At 35.2% G+C, this 3,198-nt stretch overlaps 1 protein-coding gene across 1 annotated transcript in view; it reads right to left on the bottom strand.

Annotated features, from left to right (window-relative positions):
• Positions 1-3,198, bottom strand: part of CAPZA2 (capping actin protein of muscle Z-line subunit alpha 2) — a 55,402-nt gene that overhangs the window by 14,096 nt on the left and 38,108 nt on the right. Inside the window, exon 5 of the mRNA XM_017535061.1 lies at positions 766-972. Coding sequence (XP_017390550.1) covers positions 766-972 — 207 coding nt within the window. The remainder of the gene's footprint in view (positions 1-765; positions 973-3,198) is intronic.

The raw sequence follows: 3,198 nt of genomic DNA, 5'->3' as shown, positions 1-3,198 counted from the left end.
ATATATATATATAAAAATAAAAATGGGCTGAACCTATGAAAGAACCACACAAAAAACACAAGAAATGTAACTGTAAAATACACAGGCTCACATCTGTAATTTCAGCACCTTGGGAGGGTGAGGAAGGTGGATCACAAGGTCAAGAGTTCAAGGTCAGCCTCGCCAACACAGTGAAACCTGGTCTCTACTAAAAATACAAAAACAATAACGGGGCATGGTGATGCATGCCCGTAATCCCAGCTACTCGGGAGGCTGAGGCAGGAAAACTGCTTGAACCGGGACCTGGGAGGTGGAGGTTGCACAGTGAGCCGAGATCACACCACTGCAATCTAGCTTGGGCTACAGGAGGAGACTCCATTTCCAAAAAAAAAAATAAAGAAAGAAAATAAACACATAATTTTACTTCCAAGTAATTTTGTTTCTGTAATTTAATGAAAATAAATTTGATCTAAACTTATTGAGACGAGTCATGAACGTAAGATTACATAATCTCACCATATCATGCTCCTTTAATCAATGTATTAGAATTTCTACATGGATTTAAATCAATGTACAACCATTTCTCCATTTTAAGCCAGCCTATTATATCTATTTATTATCCAGAATTTCTTGAAAAAACAGTAAAATTCTTAGAAATATATACTTTAAGAAAAAATGACAGATTTTTATACACTGTCAATTCTGAAAGTTACTGTAAATTTTGGGAGATACTAAAGACTCACATTTACATAAAACACACACACAAAGCTGCTACCGATGACTTACAGTGCAGACTCCATTCGGGTAATGTTCTTTTACATAAGCTCGCAAAGCAGTTTCTACTGAAGTTCTCCATGATTCAATTGCATTTTCTACTTCACAGGGTCTTGGATCAGTTGCCTCCTTTCTTAAGTGATCAAATTTAAAACAGATTCTGTTCTTTGGATCCAAAAACTTTCCATTTCCCAAGTCGCCATGTTCTGTTATCAATACCTTTGATGATGGAATGAATTTGGGAAACAAAATAGTAAAACAGCATTTCAGTACTGATACATCATAATATATACTCATTTAAGCTTCTTCCTTAAAACTATAAAACAATCCTACTCCAAGCATATATTTTAACCATATGGTATGACTATTAATACTTCAAATGAGTTGAGTATACAATAAGGTTACTCTCACCCAGTGCAGATCAGGTTTTCTTGCAATATAACTTCCAGCTACTGGTGAAAAAAAATGCAACCTCTAAAAACACTGTTCAAGTTGGTTTGCTGCTTTGAGAACTCTTAACAGTTTAAAATATCTGATACTAGACTCCAGTTCCTCAAACTGCAGAAGTTGTAAGAACCTCCAACCTAGGTGGTTACATGGATGATTTTAGTTTGGTGTGAATCCTCTTCGGTGTGTCCCCTGCCTTGCTCCTGGGCCCACAATCTTACCAACTATGAAGTATCTGCTGCTTCTTGCTTCTTAAAAACTACATTGACAGCTGTTTTTAATTGATTTCTAAATATTTAAAAACATAATTCATTTATGAAAATTTAAATTACACATCCACAAAGCATAATGTATAATCTGATATTTTGTGCTTTGTTTAAAAAATTTCCCCTTTCCTTCCCTTGCAGTTCTCCCACCCTTTGACTCCTTAGCTATAGCGGGACTTATCCATTCCTCTGATGTAAGTCATGCTAACAACACAGGATACACTCTTCTAAATTTTTTTCCTAGTCATAAAATCTTACAGATAAAGATATACACATGCCTACATTTGCATACACACACAGTTTTTTGGTCATTATTTTACTACACTTGATCTTAGCTAAAAGGCCAAGAATCAATTGGTCATTATTTTACAAGAATTGGATGAAAATGTGTGTGTACGTGTACGCACACACACACAAACACACACACACTCTTCTCTGCATCTGGCTTCTTTCAACATAAACATCCCATGGAAATCCCTCAAAGTCAACTGATATATTTCTCACCATTCTTTTAAATGGCTGTAATGTTCCATGATGTGATTATAACATAATTTAATCTGCCAATCCACTACTGATGTGTCATCTCTTTATTTCTGGGCTGTTTCCTTTTTGGGGGAAAGGAGGAACACATTAAAAATGGTCAAATAAGACCGAGGGTGGTGGCTCATATCTGTAATCCAGTGCTTTGGGAGGCTGAGGTGGCAGGATGGCTTTAGCTCAGGAGGTTGAGACCAGCCTGGGCAACAAAGTAAGACCTCATCCCTACAAAAAAACTTTTTAAAATTAGTCTGTTGTGGTGGCATGTGCTTGGGAGTCCCAGCTACTCAGCCCAGGAGACTGAGGCTGCAGCTAGCTGTGATCATGTCACTGCACTCCAGCCTGGGTGACAGGGCAGGACCCTGACTCAACAACAACAAAAAAGGTGAAATAAGAATTGCTGTATATATATTTTAACATACTGATGTTTTTATTTCTACTGTATACTTTTATTTCTATCAGATAAATTCCTAAGCAGTGGTGGTGGGGACAGTAGGTATTATAATTTTTAATATATACTCCTGTGACAATCCAAATTTCTACACATATATGAGAATATGTTTTTATCCATATCATCACCAATGATAAGACAATACAGCTCTTTTTTTAGTCTGATGGGTAGAAAATGTATCATTTTAATTCCACTGACTACTGATACAACTAATTCTTTTCATATTTGTGGGTCATTTGCTCTTTTGTGAACAAATATATTAAAATATTTTTTATCTAGTGTCTTTTTCTTACCAATTTATGAGTTCTTTGTTTAAGACATGTTTCATTCTACAGTTGAAAACATTAATGTCCATCTTTTATACTTTCTGGGTACAAAGTGTTATTTAAGATGGTCTCCCTATCCCTATATTGCACATGTAGACTCATATTTTCTTCTAAAATTTTAGTCATTTTTCACATTTTTAAACCACTTGAAATCTATTTCTGTATACTGTATGTGACAGAGGTCTAATTTAATTTTCTTCTTGATAGAAACCAGTTATGCCAATATTTGTATAAAATATTTTGTATATTCTGAGACTAAATTCTGGTTCTCTATGCTGCTCTACTAATTTTTTGTCTACTCTATATACCACCACATTTACTTAGCATAGGCTGTAAAACAACTTGTACTACCTGGTAAGGTAATTCTCCCTCACTGTGCTTAATAGTTTTTTCATATACACACACATACACACACACA

The sequence above is a fragment of the Cebus imitator genome, unplaced genomic scaffold, assembly GCF_001604975.1.
Source record: "Cebus imitator isolate Cc_AM_T3 unplaced genomic scaffold, Cebus_imitator-1.0 Scaffold90, whole genome shotgun sequence".
NCBI lineage: Eukaryota > Metazoa > Chordata > Mammalia > Primates > Cebidae > Cebus > Cebus imitator.
This window is presented reverse-complemented; position numbering and strand designations above follow the sequence as displayed.